The 23,168-nt window shown below is 40.2% G+C and overlaps 1 protein-coding gene and 1 long non-coding RNA gene across 3 annotated transcripts in view; one reads left to right on the forward strand and one right to left on the reverse strand.

Annotated features, from left to right (window-relative positions):
* Positions 1-23,168, forward strand: part of trabd2b (TraB domain containing 2B) — an 84,479-nt gene that overhangs the window by 55,965 nt on the left and 5,346 nt on the right. For both annotated transcript variants that reach the window (XM_085150451.1, XM_085150450.1), the window contains one exon: positions 3,572-3,746. In XM_085150451.1, coding sequence (XP_085006577.1) covers positions 3,572-3,746 — 175 coding nt within the window. The remainder of the gene's footprint in view (positions 1-3,571; positions 3,747-23,168) is intronic.
* On the reverse strand, positions 10,923-17,715 carry LOC146490729 (uncharacterized). Its single transcript, XR_014872263.1, has 2 exons — positions 14,171-17,715; positions 10,923-14,093 (listed from the first exon to the last, which is right to left on the reverse strand). It is a non-coding gene; the product is annotated as an uncharacterized LOC146490729 (long non-coding RNA).

Below are 23,168 nucleotides of genomic sequence, written 5' to 3' on the forward strand. Positions count from 1 at the left end.
GCAAACAGTGTTGGTCAAGTTACTTGAAAAAAGTAATCAGTAACTAATTACAGATTACTTCCCCAAAAAAGTAATTGCGTTACTTTACTGATTACTTATTTTCAAAAGTAATTAATTACTTAGTTACTTAGTTAATTAGTTACTTTTTAAAAACACGATTTACAACCTGAATAGGTGATAAAGTGATAGATCTTTCAGCCCAATTCTACTTTTTCTACATAATCCATCATACAAAATGTAATCAAATGGAAAAGTCTCTTTTTAAAACTTGTTTTATTAGTTTTAATCTTTTAACTTTATGCATCAAGCAAAAAATTAATTATCTGCAACATTCTCTGACTGGAAGAAATTTGTTTAATATTTAAACCTATTTTCTGCACATTCCAGCACATAAAATATATTTTTTTGTGTTTACACTCAGTCTTTCAAATAGATGCAAGTAAAACACAGCAGAAAATAAATAAAGTCAAAGACTAGCGGTCCTGTTGCTCTATTTTCACCTGTAAAGCAGGAGTGGGGTAGGCGGAGGTTTACCCTGGTGCAGGTGTGCCGCGGCGGTCGGTGGAAGAATCCGCGAGTTTCTCTGTGAGTTTCCCATTACGTCATAGCTACTCGGTGCTTGCTTGGAAGTTTAGGGGTTTTTTTTCGCTGTAAAAAGAAGTTTTCTTCCCACGCACAACAGACACTAATGTTTTTGTCACTTTTTATGGAATCAAACTCAAAGTAAGGTCAGTACTTCCACGCTTTAAACGCTGCACGCTCATACTCTCTCTGCACTCGATATATGATCCATTGTTGATCTGCACACAGCTGTTGTCCCGAACGTCGCACTTGCTTACGTCACTGTCATGAGAAAAATCACGGTTTTAGTAATGCAGTAACGCAGCGTTCCTATGGGAAAGTAACGGTAATCTAATTACCGTTTTTGCAATAGTAATCCCTTACTTTACTCGTTACCTGAAAAAAGTAATCAGATTACGCGTTACTGCCCATCTCTGGTAGCAAACACAAAGGAATAGTGCACTGCGCTGCGGCATACATACTGTGTGGTTTAGCTAAGGTAGCTGGCTGGATAGATGTATTCATGTATGAGGCCGTGCATATGACACCAATTAACCAGCAGTAAATGAAGTATTGATATGATCTGCTTGGTTTATACATCAGTTCAGGCCAACATTGTACAAACTCTGTAGAAGTGTTCTGACAGGTCGAAAACAACAAATGTATGATTTGGCTGCGTGAGACGTTTGAGTTCACATGTGGCTCCGTCTTGCGAGACCTAGAAAAGATCAGGGCTTCAGTACATATGTGGAAATGGCTCAGGTTTATGGACAGCACTTACGTAAAACTTCCTTTCAGCACCTGGCCTTTATTTTTTACCAATATTACAATATAACAGCACATAAAGAAATATCGCCACTGGAAGTGGTAGTACATGATGAAGTTTATCACATTTGTAAAATGTATTTACAAAAATCTCCATAACTTCCAGAAGGTTAATGAAGCAGTGAAGATTTGTTTGTGGATATAATAATAGTATGAGACATTTGTAGAAGAGCAGAGTAATATATATTCCAACTGTAGACTATGGAAAAAATGACAAACCTCTAAATCCTGGCATGAGAAAATGTTTACTAATGGAAATGTATATTTGTGTAACAAACAAATGAAATGTATCCAATGTTCTGTTGTAAATGAAGATAATTGAAGTATGAATCAAAACAGACTGAGACGGTGCGACTGAAAGGAAACATCGTATAGATTTTGGACGTGCACCTCGTTCACATGTGGTACAATAAATCCCCTCATGTATTCAGGCCTGTCACACACACATACACATGCTAATTCACGCACCATTTGCAGCTGTTCTACTGTTGTGTAAACTTGCAGCTCAGTTCTAGACAGCAATAGTATGCTTGCATGAGTGTTCCTTGTCACAGTTAAATACAAATCCAGATTAAACACATCTGCATATGTGTAGAGTATGAAAACCAACCTCTTTGTTTCTACATTCCCACCATTATTTAAATCTGTCCTACTTTAAAGTAAGATTGGGCTATATACAATGACTTTGTACAGAACAGACTGGAAGATATAATAACAAACCGTTAGGTAATGATTAGTTTATATTAGTGTGACTGCATAGTAATCACTTTCTTAAGTAATTAAATCGGCCGCTGAGTGGAACAAACTGCTAACAACTTTACTAACTAAATAAGATCTTCATCACTTGATGTTTCTCTGTTGCTTACACTGCGTCCTCTGTAAGTAAAGAAGAGCTTTGAATGAATGCCTTATAATTAGACCCTTAGTAAATAACCAACCAAGGAGAAAAGCCTTTCCATGGAATTCCAATTTTTTTGTTATGGCAGATTTTTATTTACCTTGGAATGTAATGAGAGATATTGGGAAAAAATCGAGCTCAATAAGAAAATAGTGCTTACATTTACAAAAATCAGCACGGTGGCATGGTGGTTAGCACTGTTGCCGCACAGCAAGAAGGTCCTGAGTTCAATTCCAACATCAGGCCGGGGTTTGCATGTTCTCCCCGTGTTTGCGTGGGTTCCCTCCGGGTACTCCGGCTTCCTCCCACCGTCCAAAGACATGCAGCTTGTGGGGATAGGTTAATTGGATAATCCAAATTGTCACTAGGTGTGAATCTGAGTGCGAATGGTTGTCTGTCCCTGTGTGTTGGCCCTGCGACAGACTGGCGACCTGTCCAGGGTGTACCCCGCCTCTCGCCCTATGACAGCTGGGATAGGCTCCAGCGCCCCCCGCGACCCTGAAAAGGATAAGCGGAAGCGAATGGATGGATGGATTTACAAAAATATCTTTATTACTGTCAGTGTGTGATAGATCTGTAGAGGGAATCAATCTAAAAGTATGTATTCAAGTCATATAAGGAGGGCGAGATACGTTTTCTATCCTGGGGCTTAAGAACTGGACTTCTCAAATCCTGAGTCCACCTCCAACCCCCCCCCACTCATCTTCACAGATTAACGACTGATGGAGGAAAAAGTGGAACAGAGCCAGATCTCTCTGTCTGTCTGGCTCCTAATGCATCAAACAGTAATTAAACTCATTTACACTTCACACTATATTGTACTGAGGCATACACACTTGTAGTGTCTTTCATGTAGCGCACATACCACACCTATAAACACATTTGTGTAAACAGTTTTCGTCATACATGCACAAACACACACACACAGAAATGTTAAACCTATATACACGCACAGATGGCGCTGACACTTCTCCTTCCAACTCCTTCCTTTGTTAATGCTTTCTCATGTAAAGATCAGTCTACAGCACAGGGCGTTGCGTTGGTCAGTTTCTGTCAAGCTGTCACATCAGAAACACTTCTGGCTGCCAGGTGTCACACTCACATGGGCACCAACACCACCATTCAGCCCTCCTCTTTCTTTCCATCCCACTTTTCTTTAACGCTCTTTCTTTCTTTTTATGTTTTATTTCAAATTTGAGTGATTCATTTACTATTAATTCTGCCACGGATTTTTACCACAAAGGCTTTGAAAGTCCTTTTTTCTCACGCTCTTTTTCTTTCTTTCAGCTGCCTCACTTCATCAACAGCTCTTTGCCAGCTCATGACCGCATGACGGCTCAGCAGATTGACAGCTACTTCCGCCAGGAGCTGATCTACAAACGCAACGATCGAATGGCACGACGAGTTTCTGCCCTGCTGCAGAGAAATCCCAACCAGACTTACTTTTTTGCTTTTGGTGCAGGTAAGACTCCTAGGCACTCACGGAACTCACACAATGACCTTTGACCTGCTGGTTACGAGATTCTTCTCTATTCTACACGTTGAGAGCAACTCCAGGGAGTATGCATTTGCATGTAACTGAAAAATGGATTAGATCAGGTTTACTTTGGTCTGGAACAGAGAATCTGTCAGTTTTAAAGCGTGCTTACAGTGAACAAATTTGCTCTGTTTTCTGCTTGAAAGCAAAACTGGAGAAAAAAAAAAGCAGGACAATAATAGTGTACAATAGTTCCCAGATCTCTGGCATTCAAAAACTGTGAATCTGTCCAAGTGTACACACACGTGCACACACATACACAGAAGTCTCAATTACAGCCAACTCCCATCTCAGAAATGAAGAAACTGTTGTTTGTTTCGATTAGCATTCCTGGCTAATGCTGGTAATGTTTCCTGAATAGTGTAGTGTGTCCTAAGGAAAATGTGTGTGTGTGTGTGTACGTTTGAGAATATACAAACACATGTGTTTGCCCACAAAAACAGGTGGTGGGTGGGTATCTTTGTTTACTGTATGGCTGTGTGCCTGCGTGCATTTGAAAAAGGGCGGCGCTACCTCTAGGATGTGTGTATGTGCATGCACGCGAGTGTGTGCGCGCCACAGTGAATGATTAATACTGAATGCCTAGCTCCTTTCTTTGAGCATTGTTACTCCCTCTGCTCTTTGTGCAGTTTGGGCCACTGTTGCACCATCCAGCTGCTATTTGTGTGTCCGTGCAGATGTGGCTGAACACTGTAAGTTAGTATTTGTGCTCAGACTCTGTGGAGAAAGGAATTTCTGTAATATTACTAAATAATAAAGGGTGTACATACATGAAGAAAAAACATCAGTGGCATGTGGTGACTTTTACAAAAAGACAAGCAAAGATACTGCATTTTAGTCTCCCATCAGTCATCCATTAACCCTTTAAAACCGGTCAGAGCGGGCACGCTCCGTTTTGTGCAACTACTTTTAAATCCTTGTAGCACTGCAACCACATAAGCTAGCGCAATAATTTTTTTTGCATATGAAACCGGAGGAGTTGTACTTACATCTTATGCCATCAGCTTGTCCTCGGTCACAGTTTCCTTCCACATATAGCTTTGCAAAAACTGCATAAAAAGCACTTGCAGCAACAAAAACATAATATTCCAGAAACACGCTTTGCCGATCTGATCAGCTGTTCATAACACTTCCTACGTTGGAATAGACGTCAGCGCGAACTATCGCATGTCCGCCATGACCTGCCCGAAACCGGAAGTGACGTCATTTTTGCGGAAATGTAGTTTTTTACCATCAGGGCCTCATGAGCCTATACTGGTGTTTTTAAAAGTTATGTTTGACTTTATGACTTTCTGAGTCGTTTCTGGGATGCTTAGGACTCATATTGCACTGCTGGAAATAGTTTATTTTGACGCATATGCTGCTTTTTTGCAAATTTGCATTATAATATTTATTTTCGTTTTTCCTGCAGTATATAAAAATTGGTGTATTTCAAAAATAAAACTATGAAGACACTCAAAATAAATTTCCTGTGGTGGAAAACTAGTTTGTGTATTTACAGTTTTGAGGGATAAGCCTCTTAAATTTATTAACTAGAAATATATGTTAAAAAAACAAAAACGATTTTCAATTTTTTTGTAGTTTATTGCACTTTTTTGCAATTTATGTCATTTCTATGCAGACATATTATTAAAATATGGGCTATAATAGTTGTATTGATGTATAGCAACTTGAAATGCTCCCAAAAATGGCTCCACAGCATGTAAAAATATAACATAAGCTCTGGCGGACTTGGTTCTATGGTAGGTCTTAAAGGGTTAAAGAAAACATGTTTATCCACAATGTGAGTGTACAAATAACCAGAAGAAGCTGCTGATCTCTCATCTCGCCCAATTCAAGCTACTGTTAATGGGGAACACCCATGAAATCGAGATGCCCTACAGATTCTAGTGGAATTGGAGGCAAGCGGAGGAAAGATGAGACAAATTGCTACCACAAGATGGCAGTAATTTAAAGGGTGGATGCAAAAGAGCAATGACAGACACGTATGGTGTCTATATTTAATTGTAGATTTCACTGGGCAAGCAATGCCCACCTGCCTTGCCCCGACAGAACACGACTGGTATATAGAGCAGTCTGTCATATCATTAAAAGCCATCTGCCTAACATTGTGCAGATCCCTTTGTGGTGCTAAAACATCTTTGAAGCCTCAGGGCATGGACCAGGGAATTCTGAAGGCTGTCCTGTGGTGTCTGGCACAGGATGTTGGCAATGCATCTTTTTGGTTGTGGATTGGGGTTTTCATGGAAATGTAGGGGTCAATCTCTGGGCTCTTCTTCTCGCTTCTTCAGCTATTTCTGAGCCGTTTGGCAGGTGTTACATGTTAAAGTAGATCTAAGCTTTCCCAGCAGATCATTGCGTCATAAAGAGATGTCATTCACTTTACCTGTCACAGTTTGTAGTGTTGTGTATAGAAAACATTGAAAAAGAGCGAGAGAATGTGAAAACTATTTTCCAACGTTTGAATGAACTTCTGCCAAGGAACGTATTTCTCAATTCACCATCTAAAATGAGTGTTTTTCACAAAGGAATTCCTCGACGTGAGTTTGTATACAGTAACTAAATGAGCAGAGGGGCAGTAAAGAAGCCATCTGTAACTAAATATGTCAGCATGTGTGGCTGAGTGTCAGACTAAGCCAGCTTACATTAAACAGACTACCAGCGGTTCATAGCAACAATTCTGAATACGAGTAAAACACTGGTTTGCAGCACATAAAACTGAAATTATTCATCCCTCACTGCTTTAATGCTATATAATAATGCTATTTATTACATATATATATCGTTTCCAGGATGTTGAGGAAAATCTGGGTCTTAAATTATCTCGGACAGTTAAAGCCACGATTGTGAATTTGCATTTTTGGTCTATTAAGTCAATTAAAATTCATTTTTAATGCAGCTTTATGTTCAAGATTAGTTTCTATTAAACATTTTGTGTAAACTTTCCAGTGTGTTTGTTCCACATGGCCTGGATAGATATGAGGTGAACATGTGTTTCAGGTCACCTGCACGCTTTAGGCTTGTGTGTAACAAAGTGACAGCAGGTGTGAAGTGATAGGAACCATTACAGTTAGACTGCAGGGTCCACACACACGCACACACATTCCACAAACATGCATTCACTAAGATTCATACAGGTTAGTGGACTTTATAACATGTACAAATGAGCACATTCACTCACACATACAATAAACACAGAAGTCTCTGTCAAGGCTTTGGAAAAAAACAGGTATCAGTCAGTGAAGAGCATGTATGTATGTGAAAGAGCAGAGGAAATTCCTGCTGTATGTTACGTCAATTTGCTGTTCACAATCTGTATGTAATTAGTGTTTGATTTATTATAGCAGCAGCTAATTATGTGCTCGTACTAGAGATCCTTTCTTCAAAAACAGTCACACTAAATTGGAAATACTGAGTAATTACAGTATGGAGTTTTACACGACTGTTCTATTACAGAATACTTTTGATCAATTATTACTAACTTTTAGAGAAATTTGTCAAACCTAGCACAGTGGAAGCCATAAAACATAGATGCTATTTGAAACTTAGAGAAATATAGTATGTGTAAATGAAGGGGAGTTCAAAAGGCCACAAAGTTATACAATACTGCTCAATAGTCTTAAGCCACACCCACTTTTTTAATATTTTGTTTCCAAGGGACCAGACTTTTTGGATTTTCTCCAGGTAATAGCTCTCCAGGCTTTATAAAGGTACTTTTTTCTTTGCTTTTTCACTGATTTCCAGTTCAGTCCTTGTACCTGACCTTTTCAGATCAGTGTTTCTTGGTTTGTTTGTTTTTTTTATGTCGGGCGTTAAATTATCTACAGCAGATGGACAACTACAGTAATGATACAGTAGAAGAAAAAATCCAGCAGATGCATCTCTGAGGACCTGACAGATGAATCTGACCCTTCAGATGATGCATCTACTGGTCACTGAGGTCTCAGTGGAAGGGTCGCTGTCAACAAGCCATCATCAACATGTGCTGGGGAGATCAGGAGAAAGGAACTACACTCTATAAAACACAGCGGAGGCTCTGTCATTGTTTGGGGCTGAATTTCAGCCAATGGTTTTGGGGATCTTGTCAAAATTGGTGGAATTACGAATGCAGAAAAGTATTGTCAAATTTGGATTCACTGTGCATTAACATTTGGAAAGTGCCGGACTGGCAGTAGCTTTATTTTCCAGTATGACAACGATCCCACACACACTGCCAGTGCAGTAAAAGCATACTTGGGCAGAAAAACACACAATGGAAGACTATCAGTTATGAACTGGCCTCCCCAGAGCCTGGACCTTAACATTATTGAAGCAGGGTGGGATCATCTTGACAGAGAACAGAACAAAAGGCAGCCAATATCAAAAGAAGAGCTTTTAAGAATCCCAGTGAACTATTCCTGAAGACTACTACAGAAATCCTATAGTTAAAGAGTGAAGGTGGTCATACTAAATGTTGACTTTAAAGCTCATTAAAACTGTACAAACTTTGCACATGGGCAAACATACGTGTTGGCATATGTTTCCATAAACTGTTAGACCTATTTCCAATTTTCCTAGAAAAATATAAAGAAACAAGGGATGGCTCAAAACTTTTACTCAGTATTGAGTTTCAAAGAACGTTATGAAGATTAAATATTTTCCATCAAAATATTTTAATAATATCACCACACAAATCTTTACTCTTAGAGTGACAGGCCATAAATATGCAACTAGTGACCACAACTAATAAGACTTAAGTTCTGTTTTCAGGCAACAAACCACCTTTCTCATGCTCTGAGCCGAAGGCTTCCACATCCTCATGTCTTATATCTGTGTTCAGGATATTGACTCATGTCTTTACGGTCCTGTAACTGTCCCTTTTAGTCCCAGTTGTAACCAAACATGAAATTTTATCACTCAGTGATGCCAGAATGTATTAAGTGACGACACTGGCTCCCAGAAATGTGGCCCCGCCCACATTTCCCTTGAAGATTTTCAAAACCTCTTGAGGTGAGCAGGCCTGCTTTGTCAATGGTGTTCTGCTTATGGTCGAAATATAATCTAACCACAGACCATAGTTTGAGTAATAAAGGGAAATTAAGAAGACGGGGGGTGCGAGGGTTAAGATTATCCAGACATATAAAATAAAGACAGCCCAGGGAGATGAATTACAGCTACTTTCAGGCCAAACGTGGGCGTGCCATAATGTGATCGCATAAAATCCAATCTTTATGGTTATATCTCAGAACTCACATTAACATGACGTGTTTTAAACCGAAGAAATTAAAGGCAGTGGACTATATACCTTACTTCACAGCATTTGTTTTGTGGATGACAAAACGGAATAATCTTAACATGGAGCTGTTCCTGACAGAGCCATGATGTGTGCTCATGTGTTTTTGTATTTATGCTTTACAGCAGATACATATTAGGAGCTGTTTTCAGCAGCATTTGCCTTGGATCACTTACTTCTAGCATTAACTATGTCTATAATGTAGTGGACAAACAGAACTTGTGTGAGAGCGAGCAGGAGCCCCTCTAAAGTTACAGATGTCATAGTTTTTTGTTTTTTCTTTCACAGGGTAATTAAAGCGTACGATGTGTGTATTAAGTGGTTCAGTCAGGAAATCCATCTCTGCTCAGCTCAGCACCCTCTCAGCCTCCCCCATGCCCTTGCTTTCACTGCACACGTACACCTTCCTGTAGCACAAGTGCCTTTATGGATAAAACGTGCGCTTTTTTAACTGCAAAAACATTTTTTCCTCTAATGCTCTGCTCTCAGTTTTGAATTCTGCACACACATCTGCGAGTGCACGTTATAATGTTTCATTTTCTTCACTTTCAGAATCAGATTATTTATATAAATCCCAGCAGGCATAACTGAATTATCCCAGGCAATATAAAAGAAACTGACTGAGAGGTTTTACTGTCTCGCTGTTGGGCCAAGACTTTATGATATCGATGGTTGATAATGACACCTCCAAATAAATCATTCACAAAGTACTCATACATTGTTTGATTCTTAGCCAATGACTGCACTGTAGACATTTAATACACTAATAACACTCATTAGTAGCCTGTTTTCAATGGCAATACATATTGATTATGATTAAAGCAGTGTCTTTTTGATTAAATTTACCATTTACTGTAACTATAGTATGTGTATATTTCCCCCAATGAAAACAAATCCACAAAGTGTTCTTTGTGGATTTGTTTCTTGTTTCTCTCACCCCAACCAATCACAGCAGATGGCCCCGCCCCTCCCTGAGCCTGGTTCTGCCGGAGGTTTCTTCCTGTTAAAAGGGAGTTTTTCCTTCCCACTGTCGCCAAAGTGCTGCTCATAGGGGGTCATATGATTGTTGGGTTTTTCTCTGTATCTATGAAGTGCCTTGAGGCGACTTTTGTTGTGATTTGGCGCTATATAAATAAAATTGAATTGAATTGAAAGTTTGGGGTAATTATATAAAAATTTGAAGTTAGCTATCTCAAAATTTTGATTTACTAACTCGAACTTCTAAGTTTAGGACCGAAATACATCAGTGACCTCCTGACCCAGTATGAACCTTCCAGATCCCTCAGGTCATCTGGATCCGGTCCTTTATCAGTTCCCAGAGTCAGAACCAGACACGGAGAAGCTGAATTCAGCTTTTATGCTCCTTATATCTGGAACAAACTCCCAGAAAGCCTCAGATCAGCTGAAACACTCAGTTTATTTAAATCCAGGTTGAAGACTCACCTGTTCTCAGCTGCATTTGAATAAAACACCAAATCTGCACGTAAGCTTAAATTTCAAAACTTACATTTTAACTACTGATTTTATCTACTGTTCTGATTTTATCTGTTTTGATTTTATATACTGTTTTGTTTGTTTGTTTGTTTGTTAATTTGTTTGCTCGTTTTAATCAATTTTAAATCATGCTTTTTATTTGTTTTTGTTTCTAATGTCTCTGTAAAGCACTTTGAATAACCTTGTTGTTGAATTGTGCTATACAAATAAACTTGCCTTGCCTAAGATAAGAACCCAAAACTGAGCAAATATCTCAACATTTTAAGTTATTAAGTCAAAATTTCGAGATAAGAACCCAAAACGTTTATTTTGACTGATGGATAGCAATATTCTGTTTTGTTTTTTTTCCAGTAGCCAAAACAAGCTTCTAAACTGAAACAGCTCTAAACTAGGCTGGTTCTAGCTGTATGCAGGGGGTAGTTCAGCATAGCTAAACAGCACATCTTACCAGTCTAAAGAAAAATCATTTTGGGTTTTGGTTAGCTAGTGAAAAAAGTATTGATTCTAACATCTGAATTGGTTTGATCGCCTACAGTCCACAGTCTCCCACTCACATACACACAAATGTTCTAGAGCATTTTACCTGTTGTAGATACTTCTGAGACGTTAGATGTGTGTACTAACTTCCTTCACTTTGTAGCCAGCGTCACAGTGGACCTGAAGTTATTCCCACGTCAGCATTGGCTTCATTTTCCAGCTCTGGAGGTTTCCCTTTGGGAAATGTCAAACAGGGTTTTAGCTTAACTTAGTAACTATGTCTAAATGAACTGATCATGCGCTCTTCTTTCCCCCTGTCTCCTCACCGTCTCCCATCCTGCTCCTAAACACCACTATGGTCACTGCTGTTCACTATTACTATCAGTATTATGTAATAGGGACCAATCACGGGCACCCACCGTAACATGACGTAGAGTTCTTTGTAAGGATCAGTAAAAGCATCAGAGTTTCCCCCATGGACAAAATGACACAGCAGCCCCAGATGAAAGCAATAAAGGGAAAGCATACCCACAGACAAGTCATACCCACAGACAAGTCATACCCACAGACAAGTCATACACAGAATACTTGGTCTGTTGCTATTGCAAACAGATACAAAGCTTAACTATTTTCCATCACTCACTCGGCAAAATGCACTCTCTGTCGCCTTCCTCTCAGTCGCACACAAACTAAAAACATACACTTAAGCAGACTACATGCAGAGTTATCATTTGTGCAGAGGAGTGCTGTGAGAGCATGGCCGTGTGTTGTTCGAGCTCTGTGGTGTGCTTCAGCAGGTTTTCATTTGCCAGTTCCCTGGCAGCCGCTGCCCGTTCTTATTAAAAACATCCCATGGAATTTCCTGACGCTGCCACGGCCTAGACACCGCTTCGCACACATGCGCACGCTCACACGTATGTTTATGTTTGTGACACAAAGTCCCATGATCTGCAGATATTTATCACCCGAACGAGCAGTTACTGTCAAAAGTCCACATGTAGCGCTGTTTGTTTTGGAGTCTGAGCCACTTTGGATCTGTTTGCTGGAGTTGATTTTTATGCATATGTTCTGATGTGCAGACCTATAATAGCCCATTGTGCAGGCAGACTGGACCCATGTGTTTTGCAGTCACTTGTGGCGTTGTGGTGTCGAAGTGATGACTGAGGCAGAGAGCCTGCCTGGCGTGCGTGTCATTTTGTCTCCGTGGCTCTTCCCATCTTAGTCCGTATCTGTTTTTCTCAGCCTCTTCCCCTCATCCGACTGTCTCTGCCTGCACACCAGTCTGTCTGCACGGCTCTCATTTCATCTTTCTCCCCAGCTCTCCGTTCTGCTTCTGTCGTTCTGGTCTGCACTGTCAGTCCTTTCCATCTGTTGCTCTTTTTCCTTTATTAAACCAACACCATTCCTAGATGCTGTCTATCTCCATCTTGCTTCATTCTGTCTTTCCTTCCACATAGTGCGGATCTATTTTATGAAGTGACAGACATGCAATGCTTTGGATGTTGGGTGTGTACTTTCTCTTCTGCGGAGAAGACAGATAGAGACAGAAAGATATTAGAAGTGCTTCCTTGCTGACAGTTTGGGCCTAACACACATTTAAATGTATTTTTAACGTCTGCGTGGTTTGTCCTTGAAGCCAACGTTGTGTTTTTTACAGGGGCATCTGGTGGATGAGCACAAGGATACTTGTGTCTTTCCTCCTCAAAGCCAGATAACTTTAATCCCAAATACGATTCAAAACTAAACAAGGATCATTTTTCGTTTGGATCTCTTAACTGTGACCAGTTACAATAGCATTCGACTGCTGCAGGAACAGAGTAGGCTCGGTTGTTGTATCCATGTAAGGTTATGCCGTCTTGTAAATTTTCAGGAATGTAACTCTGTGAGTTTGCGTGAAAACATCTTATGGTAACTCTTAACTGCACTGGCTGCATTTCTCATCGTAATGAAATCAGTATAGCTCATTAGCTTGGTCAAAGATTACACACTTCATTAGCAGCTGGAAGAACGTCCAACTGCCTATTAAGAGCCAATGACTTTAATGCTACGTTTCATAAACACGTGAATGCTTCTTTCTTTGATCTTTTGAGTGTTCAAATTGACCTAAATGCACACAACAGAAACTATGTAGCCCCAGGAATGCAAGAATATTAACGTCCCCGTTTAGAGACTCATAATGCTGCAGGTTTTTCTACTTGGTGAATGACTATATTCACTGTTAGCTAAATAACAGATCTGATTAAAACATTACTGCAGAAAATTATTTTCTACAGCCTTTATGGTCACCAGATCTCGATCGCGATTAAAGACATAAGACAGAAACATAGTGCCAGGCCTGTAATATCTATGCCAAATGAAATATAGGAATCATTAATAATGAGTTGGAGATATAGTTAGAGAGGCAAGATTGGGAGGGTTTGGACATGTGCAGATGAGGGATATAGGCTATGCTGAATATGGGGCTGCCATGCAGGAGTTGTGGGGATGGGTATTGATAAGATTTTCACGATTCCGATTCCATTTTCGATTCTGTTTAACGATTCGATTCTTTATCGATTCTTTTTTAAAAAGGAGAACACTAAGGTCGATTAGCTTAGAACTTTGTTTTATATCTTCTCTTTGAACAAGATAGAAATTTAGGAGTAACATGGCCTTACAAACCCAACAGTGAGATCTTAAGAGATCCAGCCTACGGCTCTTCAATGGGGCGTCACAGGGTCCCCGGGAAAAAAATGTAAATGTAAAATAATAAAATAAATATTCTTCTGTAGCAATAACAAAGTATAACATAAATTATTCTGTAGCAATTACACAAGAATATCCAGTAATGTCCCTGCCTGCAATTAAACACATTCACTTACCCAAAATCGGGGCATCTGCTGCGGCAAATGGGTTCAAACCTTTGACCACAAACTTTGTCACTGCTCGGTGACATTCGTCTATCCTGGCCTGAAAGGAGACGCTACCGGTAGACTGCAGCGAGAACTGCCAGCATCTGAGCCAGACTCTGTCTCTCTCATCATGGTCATCTAAATGCACAGTAATGGCAGGTTTGTAATAAGGCAGATCGCGCTAACATAATCTGCACTGTTAGTTGATTATTTACCTGCCGCATTAACGGGAGAGGACGTGCAAACGTTACCACTGCTGCTGGATTGAGATTCACGAGTCCGGAGCGGAATTAAAAACATGACATTCATTTAAGGTCATCGTGTGTTTTGTGAGCAAATGCTTTTGTATATTTGTAGTGTTTCCTCCCTTAAATGAAATATCTACTTTTCAAGTATTGCAAGTTGTCCTGTTGTCATCCGTTCTCGTAAAGTATAATCAAACTTTTGAGCGTTTGAGCCGCTTAGCTGCCATGTTTCCTGCCAGGTAAATGACGCTCCGCAACGTGGTGACGTCATTCGGGGCGACGTCATTCGGGGCGACTGGAATCGATAAGGGAATCGTTTGCAAAAATGGCAAACAATTCCAAGGAATTGAAACAGTGGGAACCGGTTCTCAACAAGAACCGGTTTTTGATACCCATCCCTAGATATCAGAGACAACAGCTTACAGAAACAAAAACAGTCGATAGCAGGGGGATTTTTACTTTCTTTGTGCCTTTGTTTTCTACATTTTCTACTACTTCCTCTTTTTTTTTTTAAACTCTCTGTGCTTTTCTACTTTTTCCTCACCACACCCAGCTTCTCACTTTCTGCCCACCAGGAGAGCTTTACAAACTTAAGCAGCAAGCATATGCAGTCTAAATATTTGAAAGCAAGGAATGGCTTTTAAACACTCAACCACTGAGCTGAGTGAACCTTCCAGTCTCTCCAACATGGATGCGTGTCAAGCCCGCCACATGCAGCGGTCAGCCTCTGGATTTGATCCCTGAAACTTTCTCGATCTCCGTATTTGACCAGAATTTCAACCTTTAACAGTCCCGTCAACAGCTGTCACTCACAACACCTCGGGGTGTGTGTGCAGTGCAATAAGACAGACAGACGTCTTACTGCATGCATAGGAAATGAAGTCATTATGGAGATGAGGAATGGGTGATTGCCTTTACTTCTCCTTCTAGAAACTCAGAGCTCCCTGAGAAGAGAGGTGGAATTTACACATCATGTAAAAGCCGTGGTCTGTTTTCAGGGAAATCATTCCTGAACACTGTGGGTAGCTGTTTCTCTAGCTCTGAACTGTTAATTCAAATGCTGCTGTGTGATTTATAGAGGGATCCCGTTCCTGTTAAACGGTAGATGGGAATGCACAGTGAGGCCCAGGGATGCCGACCTTATTAAAATCTTTGTTGCATTACTCATATTTTGCTCAAGGAAATAGTCTTAGGACAAAAAGTGGAAAAAGGGACTTTCCCCTAAAACACAAACAGGTGCACACATATACATTATATGAGCACAACTTGCAGGGAGAATGCGAACACACACAGGTTCACGCACAAGCAGATCGCACTGCTAGTGTGTGTAATAACAATAATAATAATGGATTGCATTTATATAGCGCTTTTCGGGGCCCTCAAAACGCTTTACAATACCATTATTCATTCACTCTCACATTCACACACTGGTGAAGGCAGCTACAGTTGTAGCCACAGCTGCACTGGGGCAGACTATACTTATTCCCATGATGCCCGCACGCAGAAAGAAAAGCACTGAAGCATGAGCTGCATTCTCCTGGGAAAAATGTCAGCATCCTCGTAACATCTAAACGAACTTGACAGATTTGGAGCTCCTTAAAATCAGATCCTCCACCGATGAAAAACAAAAGCAAAGCAAGCTTTCTGTTTAGTCTATCTCCTCTTTAAGATCATATTCTTACGTACCTGTGGAGCACGTCCAGCACAGTACTTGCTCAGAGAGGACCCAGCTCCACCACCCCCACAGTTGGCTCTGCGTAATTTTGTTTCCTAAGTCAACAAAACAACTATGAGAGAAGTTGTAATGTTTAGACAGTGCTTTTCACCAGCATCATCAAAACACTGGGGGATACTGGGTGGGTAGTGTCCTTCAGTCCAGTAGACGTCACATACTTCATTACAATATTGAAGTTATTCCTTAGAGTCACGGTGGCCCAGCACCTTACATATTTTCCTTTAACTTGTCACCTATTTAACACCTACACACATTTACAAACATGTGAAGATGAGAGTAACATTTTCCACATTATCTCTGTCTGCGCTTGCCCTCGTCCTGGAACATATTTCCAAACAAACCAAAAGTGGAACACACCCATTCACTGGGTATGTCTCCTGGATGTTCGCTTTTCTTCTCTTTTTAACTCATCTTCCAATTTCTCGATCACCCATTTGTTTAAATTGCTCTGAGGGAACTGCTCGTGTTTGTTTGGACCATAATGTAGCAACTATGCCCAGCAGGCATTCTGCTTGGGTTGAGGGCGTACGTCAATCCGTCTCTCCCTCTGATCGTCCTCTCTATCCTCCACCCTTTCCTCCTTCTTTTCCATCTCCCCTCAAACCACTTGCCAATTATCTATTTCTATTCTCCTCCTCTTGTTTTCTCTCTTCCTTTGTGCTCCTTTTGTGCAATTTTCATACGAGGTGGTCTGCTTGTAAGCCATGTGGGATTTTTTTTTAACCGCTAGTGCGTATCAGTTGATGCATTGTTTACACAAAGTAATTGCAAACACATTTGTTTGTGCAAAAACTGAAAAATAACATAATTCTCTTCCTGTGCGTTTTCTGCATTCTTGAAACAATGTCAAATTCCTAACTTTCCCACTTTTCCTTGCTTTTCCTGCTTCGCTACTAGTGTCTCTTTCCTCTGACTGACGTGCAAAAGCATATAGAAAGAAAGGATGGAGAATCACGCATAAAGCGAGGCTCGTTGAGGTTTAACTTGGAAGGAAAAACAGGGAAAGGTCTGAAAGAGAGAGAAGGATGTGTGCAGACCAAGTGTTGACACGGTTTAAATTGAGCGTGAATGCCTAGACATGCTGCAATACCTCTTTTTTCTTTTCAAAACACACTAATGCATCCCGCCCGAAAAAACTTGCATGCAGGGAAAAAAAGAGAAAAACTGAGTGTAAAACAAATGCAAGATGGAAGCTAAGAAGCTTAAGAAGCCTGGACATGGCAAATAAAGAGACAGGCATATGTACAGAGGCAGATGTGGCAAACACGGAAAGGTGAATGTGCAAGTGGAGTAAATTAAGTCATTGCTGCACTAAGTGGAAATCAGGATGGGATGGTTATTAAATAAAGGAGTTGCTAGTTTATTAACTCTGCTCTCTGGAGCCACGGGAGGGGAAACACCCTGTAAGAGGGTGTATACACAGCAAAAACTTGCTCCTACTTAAAACAAAATATTTATTAAGTAAATAAAATATTTGAAAAACACATATCTGCAGTTGGAGAAATGACAGCAGGTGGTTGGCTGATATGTGGTAGTGGCTGCAGTTGGGCTGAAGCCACATTCCCACAAGCTATTCTTTTTATGTCGTAGGCAGAGCAGCTTGTCTACTGGAAGATTAAATACGACCCGTATGGAAAAGAATGTCAAAGAATATTTAGTAAATGTTTATGTTTGTAGATGTATTTTGTGCGTTTTTAAATCTTTAAACAAAATTCCTGCCACGACTTATGTATGAAAGTGGCTTTTTGTTCATGCATAAGAAAAGTCATAAGAAACTAGTATTCATATATGCTCGTTCACACTACAAATAAAATGCGACAGCAAACGCGCTCTAGTGTGAACACTCAAAGCGGCCGCATGCGCAAAAGAAGACGTCACACACAACGCGCTCTGTTTAGACCCAGAGCAACAGTATAGTTTGACTGATGACCTTAATATAAAGACTTCGGACTTTACGTTTCCCAATTTTTGCTTTAAGTTATTTTGTTATTTACATAATAATGTAAATAACCTAATAATGATCCTTATTGCTGTTTTAGAGGAGCGCTGCTTCAAAGGATAGTTGCAGATTTCTGTCAGAATCTGCAGATTATACAGTACAAATAAAATGTTCACGTTTCTCCAACGTTGTCTTCCCAGCAGTTTCACCGGATGGCTAGGAAGCGTTCACGATGTCTTATCGGGCGCTGATAATCGGCGTCTGTCTTGTGTCAGTGACGTAAAAGACGGATTTAATGCGACTTGACCGTTCAAACAGCAGTCGCTTTCTAAAACATCAGATATGTATCGGATTCAGTACCACATACGAAAGTGACCCAGATCGGATTTGAAAATATCGAATTTGCGCCGTTCACACTGTCACACCATAATCGGATATGGGTCACATAGGGTCAGAAAAATCAGATTTGATGCGCTTTCGCCTGCAGTGTGAATGTAGCCTATGTCGTATGAGTACAATGAGATGGGTAAATAATATGGATTATAATATAGATATTTTCCTTTGAGTGCAATGAAGCCAATGATGAAAACAGAAGCTGTCTTCCACTTCTATGTTAATATTAATGATAAACATTCTTAAAGTCTGACTTTACACTGAGAAAAATCTACAAAGTGATGAAGATGTAAGCAGCTTGGCTGGGTGAACTACAGCAGCACAAAGCCATAATGGATGCCACCTATCAGCTAAGAAACTGAGATGCCACAAACTGATAATATTATGTATGTATGTGTATGTCGACAGCTCACCAGTAGTGAGACAGTAGAAAACTGTAAAAACATGTCGTGTTCTGATGAATCTGCTGCAACGTTCAGATGGTAGGGTCACTGTTTACTGCTTCCAGCATGATAACATGTCACAAAGTTCAAATCATCTCAAACTGGTTTCTTACATTTTACTGTAGTTTAATGTACATAAAATAACTTTCACAGTCCATCGTGTGCATGTGTGGCAACAGGAGATTCACGTCACAGATCTGCTGACTTTGCGTCATAATGGACCAAAAATCTTTGAGGAATGTTTCCAGTGCCACATTGATTTTATACCACGAATGAATGCAAAACGTTGTCCAGCCCAATACGTTAGGCATCGTGTTTAAGCATCAAATATCCTTTGATTAAGGAGAATATTTTTATCTTCTGTCATGAGGACATGTTTACTTGCCATTAACAATTTTCTAACCAAAGCCACAATCTTTTCTCAATATTATCCAAGAGTTCTGATTGCTTGAACAAAACCATAAAAACTTTAATTACGGAAAAGAAGGAAATGTTCTTGGATGTGTATCTTCAAACAATGTGCAGATGGGGGCGAGACAGCTAAAGACATTGGAAAAAAGAAAAACATTGCTTTCTCTTTTTTACATTTCTTTTAAGGTCTTTCAGTAAAAAATTGAAAAGTAAACATTAATAGTGAGCCAAAGGAGCTTGCAAAGAAAAGCGTCTGGACTTCTTTAAGTTACTTGAAGACGTTTCACCTCTCATACGAGAAGCTTCTTCAGTTCTAAGGTCCTGCCTAGCTGATTGGGACCCACACCCAGTTTCACACCTTGGCTCAGGCGATTAGAGGATCATCAGGGGGTCCTTTTGTCCCTCTGTGGGGGGACACTCCCACCAGCTTTATATCTGGGACTCTCCACCATTTGACCTTAGAACTGAAGAAGTTTCTCGGATGAGAGGTGAAACGTCTTCAAGCAACTTAAAGAAGTCCAGACGCTTTTCTTTGCAAGCTCCTTTGACTACAATGACCTGGATGACTGAGAACCTTCACAGACATTAATAGCGAGCATTACACTGCAATGATTAGAGTGTCACTAAGTACTGCAACTTTAAAACAGAGTGCCATGTTTACAGTGAGCTACCTGTGCAGTCAGTCCACGAGCGCTACAAGCAGCAGGGGAGCAATTAGGAGTCAGCTGACCTCTTATTACATTTAAGCTAATTGAGCTGTTTGTTAAGACTGCTCTGTGCTTTAGAAGCACCACACTGTTTACTGTCTGAATACTCCACAAACAAACACACTAGTTCAGCCTCCCACACGCACCTTCATCTGCTTGGAAAGAGCTATTATTTCTCTACCCAGTCGCTCACCCACACACAGGCACGAACCACAAACCTACAATGAAACAAACAATGCACATGCCACTGTTGTCAGATGAAAAGCTTGTGAATTAACATTTTCCAAAAGAATGGATTTGTAAGAACTTGGAAAAACGTTTTGTTTGTTCGACAAACGGAGCCAATTCATGAAGAAATGTGCAGTCCCTCACTTGAGAGTTAGCAACATTTCATAAGTGTTGGTTCTCGTTGTGAGAAATTGCTTGCTTGTGTGTGTGTGTGTGTTCAGTAGGCTGTTTAAGCAGCGGATGCAAGTTTAGCATCCAAACCAATTCTCCCTCCTCAGAAAACCGAGTGGCAGTTTTACAGCAAGTGTAAAAATGGAACCCATATGGTTGTTTGTTATGTATCATCCAAACAAAGTTACGCATAAATATACACGACTTTGTCGAGGTGTGTTATGAATGATGGCAGAGTAGAGGAAATCAAGCCAACACACGAAACAGTCAGCTTGACCTCACACCCAGCAAACGCGCGGCACATGCTCTTCTTTGCCCCGAGCCCACTGAGTTTAACGAAATAGCTGCTTGACACAGACATGAAGGAGGTTAAATCTGTCAGCATGCAGTCACTGAACGAGCTGACTTTGGCCCCGAGATCTTGTTTGAAGGAAAGCGTGAAAAGAGAAAGAAGAATGCTGTTCTTTTCAATTCAGTTCAGTTTTATTTATACAGCGCCAAATCACAACAGCAGTTGCCTCAAGGCGCTTTATACTGTGAGGTAAATACCCTACAATAATACAGAGAAAACCCCAACAATAAAATGGCAACAGTGGGAAAGAAAAACTCCCTTTTAACAGGAAGAAACCTCCAGCAGAACAAAGCTCAGGGAGCAGTGGCCATCTGCCGGTTGGGGAACAACAGTATTATCTGTTTATCTTGGTACATAACCAAATAACAATAAGTGTAGAAATATTCCCAGTCGTCAGTATAATTATCCTTTGACCTAATGGTGGTACTGTGCAAAAGTCTTGTGCCATCCCTCATTTCTTTATACCAGTATGTTGCTGACCAGTGTTGGTTAAGTTGCTTGAAAAAAGTAACTAATAACTAATTACTGATTACTTCCCCAAAAAAGTAATCCCGTTACTTTACTGATTACTTATTTTCAAAAGTAATTAATTACTTAGTTACTTTTTAAAAACACGATTTACAACCTGAATAGGTGATAAAGTGATAGATCTTTCAGCCCAATTCTACTTTTTCTGCATAATCATCATACAAAATGTAATCAAACGAAAAAGTTTGATTACATATATATATGTAATCATATATATATGTAATCATATATATATATATATATATATATATATATATATATATATATGTGTGTGTGTGTGTGTGTGTGTGTGTTTACACTCAGTCTTTCAAATAGATGCAAGTAAAACACAGCAGAAAGTCAAAGACTAGCGGTCCTATTTTCAACTGTAAAGCAGGAGTGGGGTAGGCGGAGGTTTACCCTGGTGCAGGTGTGCCGCAGCGGTCAGTGGAAGAATCTGCGAGTTTCTCTGTGAGTTTCCCATTACGTCGTAGCTACTCGGAGCTTGTTTAGGGTTTTTTTCGCTGTAAAAAGAAGTTTTCTTCCCACGCACAACTGACGCTAATGTTTTTGTCACTTTTTATGGAATCAAACTCAAAGTAAGGTCAGTACTTCCACGCTTTAAACGCTGCACGCTCATACTCTCTCTGCACTCGATATATGATCCATTGTTGATCTGCACACAGCTGTTGTCACGAACGTCGCACTCGCTTACGTCACTGTCATGAGACATTCTGGCAAAAAAAATCACGGTTTTAGTAACGCAGTAACGCAGCGTTCCTACGGGAAAGTAACGGTAACCTAATTACCGTTTTTGCAATAGTAATCCCTTACTTTACTCATTACTTGAAAAAAGTAATCGGATTACAGTAACGCGTTACAAGTAACGCGTTACTGCCCGTCTCTGTTGCTGACAAAAGAGGAAACGTGTAGTTTATTGAAACGTGTAGATGGTATTATATGGTTGATCAAAATCCGACAGTTTTTTTCTTAGTTGGTTTTTCCATCCATTTGGCAAGATCCCAAACACACTTGATGAAATCCAGCCCACTGACAGAGTCTCCACCATGTTTTACAGAAGACTGTGAACACTCACTGTTGTGCTCTGTACATATTCACAACGGTTTGAACCAAAGATTTCAAATCAAGATTCAACACTCGTTAAGACCCACTGCCACTAATTTATGTAACCGGTCTCTGCTTCTGTTTCCCCATTACACTGACATTTGTGGCAAGTGGAATAATGCTACATAAACACTGTTACATTTACAGTCCAGTTTTTGTATAATTTCACACACTTCATCCATTTGTCCCTGTTTCCTGTCAGAGCTTTGCTGGATTTTTTCCCCCCGTATTTCTTAAGGACACCACTTTCACTGTTTATTTGCTCTAGATTCTTTGCAGTCCTGCCACTTCTTCTCCCACGTGTCTAGCCTTGCCAGTTTTTGAATTGCTTGTGCAAAAATAAGAAAAATAAGATTCTAGGTTTGTCAAACTGTGCAATCTTTTGTATTTTTTCTAGACAAAATTGAAAAAGGTTACATGTAGACGCCATCTCTTGGTCCATCTCTTCATTCAGTTGCCTTTTTAATGCTTGAATGATTCACAGGTCACTGTTAAATTACTTACCAAATATGAAAATATTCCCTTAAACATGGTTGGGCACAGTGTTGGGGAGTAACGGAATACATGTACCGCCGTTACGTATTTAAAATACAAAATATGAGTAACTGTATTCCGTTACAGTTACCGTTTAAAAAGGTGGTATTTAGAATACAGTTACTTTGTTGAAATAAATGGATTACACGGCGGTACTTCCCTGTTTCATATTGTGGCGGGTCAGGACTGTTTGGGTTTTGTTTGACAGCTACGTTCTGTTGTTCCAGGCGGCAGCGTTACGGTTGCCATGGTTACACGGTGACGCTCTCTCTCTCTGTGTGTTTCCTGGGTGAGAGAGGCCTTTTTGTTGTTGTTGTGCTAAGCTAACAGGCAGAATGCTACAGGTATAGCTCTAAAGAATGTAGCATCATAGGCAGTGTAGTCCGTGCTGCAGGGAGAATGGACTGCCATACACGTTATGTG

Source organism: Neolamprologus multifasciatus, chromosome 23, assembly GCF_963576455.1.
Source record: "Neolamprologus multifasciatus chromosome 23, fNeoMul1.2, whole genome shotgun sequence".
In the NCBI taxonomy this organism is placed as follows: domain Eukaryota; kingdom Metazoa; phylum Chordata; class Actinopteri; order Cichliformes; family Cichlidae; genus Neolamprologus; species Neolamprologus multifasciatus.